General features: G+C 41.0%; 1 protein-coding gene across 1 annotated transcript; it reads left to right on the top strand.

Annotated features, from left to right (window-relative positions):
• Positions 1 to 830: 830 nt before the first annotated feature.
• LOC124259689 (chitin deacetylase 8-like) lies at positions 831 to 1,914 on the top strand. Its single transcript, XM_046693880.1, has one exon. The coding sequence runs from the start codon at positions 906 to 908 to the stop codon at positions 1,473 to 1,475; it is 570 nt and encodes a 189-aa protein (XP_046549836.1). The 5' UTR covers positions 831 to 905; the 3' UTR covers positions 1,476 to 1,914.
• Positions 1,915 to 2,597: the final 683 nt, after the last annotated feature.

Raw genomic sequence — 2,597 nt, 5'->3', positions numbered from 1 at the left:
GTAGCAGTAGTAGTAGTAGTAGAAGTGGTAGTAATGGTAGCAGTAGTAGTAGAAGTAGTAGTACTCGTAGCAGTAGTAGTTGTAGTAGTAGTAATGGTAGCTGTAGTAGTAATGCTGATGAAGCAATAGAAATATATAGATAGGCTTTTTTATTTGTTATTTTTATACAAACAACAGCAGTGAAACTCTTTACTGATGATTTTACTATTTACTCTAATGATAACAACCATTATAATTCTGATGTGATCGCAATGCATCTATTATTGTGATTGTAAAGCTAATTTCTCTCACAGGCTTTATGTTGAGTTTGGAAGACAATGCAGCTCATACAAATATCGTTATGATTAAAACGCAGATAACGTGAGATATGTAGCGTGGAGAGTATATTACCTGGCGTTCCTCTTTATATGTGAGGACATAGCTTGCCCTCGGGGCCGGTCTCTCTATTGCAGTACAGAATATCTGTTGTTCGCCTCAGGTCGCCCAGTGTATAACTGGGCTCTTTTACATATTCTTTTCCTGTTACACCTAAGCAGGCACAGTCACAGTCACTTGTCTCTGCCAAGGAGGACCCCGTTGGTTGGGAGAGAGGGTGTGTGTGTGTGTGTGTGTGTGTGTGTGTTTGTTTCTCTCTCCCCACCTCTCTCTCGTGTAACTGCTACACCGGATTGGCCGTGGGGTTAGATTAATGAGTATTGTGGTGGAGGAAGGGTTCATGTCGTGGGATCTCAGGGAAGGTTGGTTGGGGTGATGAGTGCCCTATTGCATGTGGGACATCTCTACATGATCATCTGAAGTGGACAGTCGGCTTCCTCATATACACTGGGGAAATATAGGAGTGACGTAAACACGATGAATGATGATGGTGATGATGGTGGCAGTCGTGATGATGATGCGATACGAAGATGGGTGATTTTGATGGTGGCGATGATGACAATGTTGATAATGTTGAGGACGATATCACTTGGCCTGGAACTCTACAACATGGATGGCCGTTGTCATGTGAGACAAAGCCCTGCCCTAGCAGCAACTACACGTTATGGGAGATCCCCGTTATAGCGCTACTGGACCACAAGCTGAAATACCCTTGCATGACAGTGGGTGGGTGCATCGTTAAGCCAGAAACGGAATCGGATGCTTTTCAGCTTCTGTGGAGGAACTTTTACAACTTCTATAGGAGTAAAAAGATTCCCTTTATTGTGAACATGAAGCCAGGGTGGCTGAACACGGACTATCATTACTCGGCTTTGGATAGGTTTATTTTGTCCCTTCTGGATCTTAACGACGTGTACATTGTCACGATGCATCAGTTGGTTCAGTGGATGAAGAACCCGACGAATCTGACAACTATTCATGAGTTCAAACCCTGGAAGAGTCCCGGTGCTTTGGGAGCTGGGGTTTCTGTGAATCTCAGTGTGCTTGTTGTTCTTGGAGTTTCCGTGCTGGGATATATATTTCTTGCCGCTTGGATCTGAAGTGGACGTGTTCACGACAGTGTTCATCATGATGTTCATAGCGGTGTTCATAGCTGTGACCACCAGGATTTTCACGGCATTGTTCATCACGATGTTCATAAAGGGATGTTCACCATAGTGCCCATAGCTGTGTTCACGGTAGTATTTTCCCACAGTGTTCATAGTGGTGTTTGCATTGATGTTCATTGCGATGTTTACATTGATGGCTGTTTACATTGATGTTCATTGCGATGTTTACATTGATGTTCATTGCGATGTTGATATTGATGTTCATTGCGATGTTTACATTGATGTTCACGTCAGTGTTTACATTGATGTTCATTGCGATGTTTACATTGATGTTCATTGCAATGTTAATATCGATGGGTGTTTACATTGATGTTCATTGCGATGTTTACATTGATGGGTGTTTACATTGATGTTCATTGCGATGTTTAAATTGATGGTCACCTCAGCGTTTACAGTGATGGGTGTTTACATTGATGTTCATTGCGATGTTTACATTGATGTTCATTGCGATGTTTAAATTGATGGTCACCTCAGGGTTTACAGTGATGGGTGTTTACATTGATGTTCATTGCGATGTTTACACTGATGTTCACGTCACTGTTTACAGTGATGTTTATTGCGATGTTTACATTGATGTTCATTGCGATGTTTACAATGATGTTCACGTCAGTGTTCCAATGATGTTTATTGCGATGTTTACAGTGATGTTCATTGCGATGTTTACATTGATGTTCATTGCGATGTTTACTTGATGTTCACGTCAGTGTTTACAGTGATGTTTATTGCGATGTTTACAGTGATGTTCATTACAATGTTAATATTGATGGGTGTTTACATTGATGTTCATTGCTATGTTTACATTGATGGGTGTTTACATTGATGTTCATTGCGATTTTTAAATTGATGTCACCTCAGGGTTTACAGTGATGGGTGTTTACATTGATGTTCATTGCCACGTTTACATTGATGTTCATTGCGATGTTTAAATTGATGGTCACCTCAGGGTTTACAGTGATGGGTGTTTACATTGATGTTCATTGCGATGTTTACATTGATGTTCACGTCACTGTTTACAGTGACGTTTATTGCGATGTTTACATTGATGTTCATTGC

This window comes from Haliotis rubra, unplaced genomic scaffold (assembly GCF_003918875.1).
Source record: "Haliotis rubra isolate DU_JTF1 unplaced genomic scaffold, ASM391887v1 Scf732, whole genome shotgun sequence".
Classification (NCBI taxonomy): domain Eukaryota; kingdom Metazoa; phylum Mollusca; class Gastropoda; order Lepetellida; family Haliotidae; genus Haliotis; species Haliotis rubra.
The sequence above is the reverse complement of the archived record's forward strand: the minus strand, read 5'-3'. Positions and strand labels throughout refer to the sequence as shown.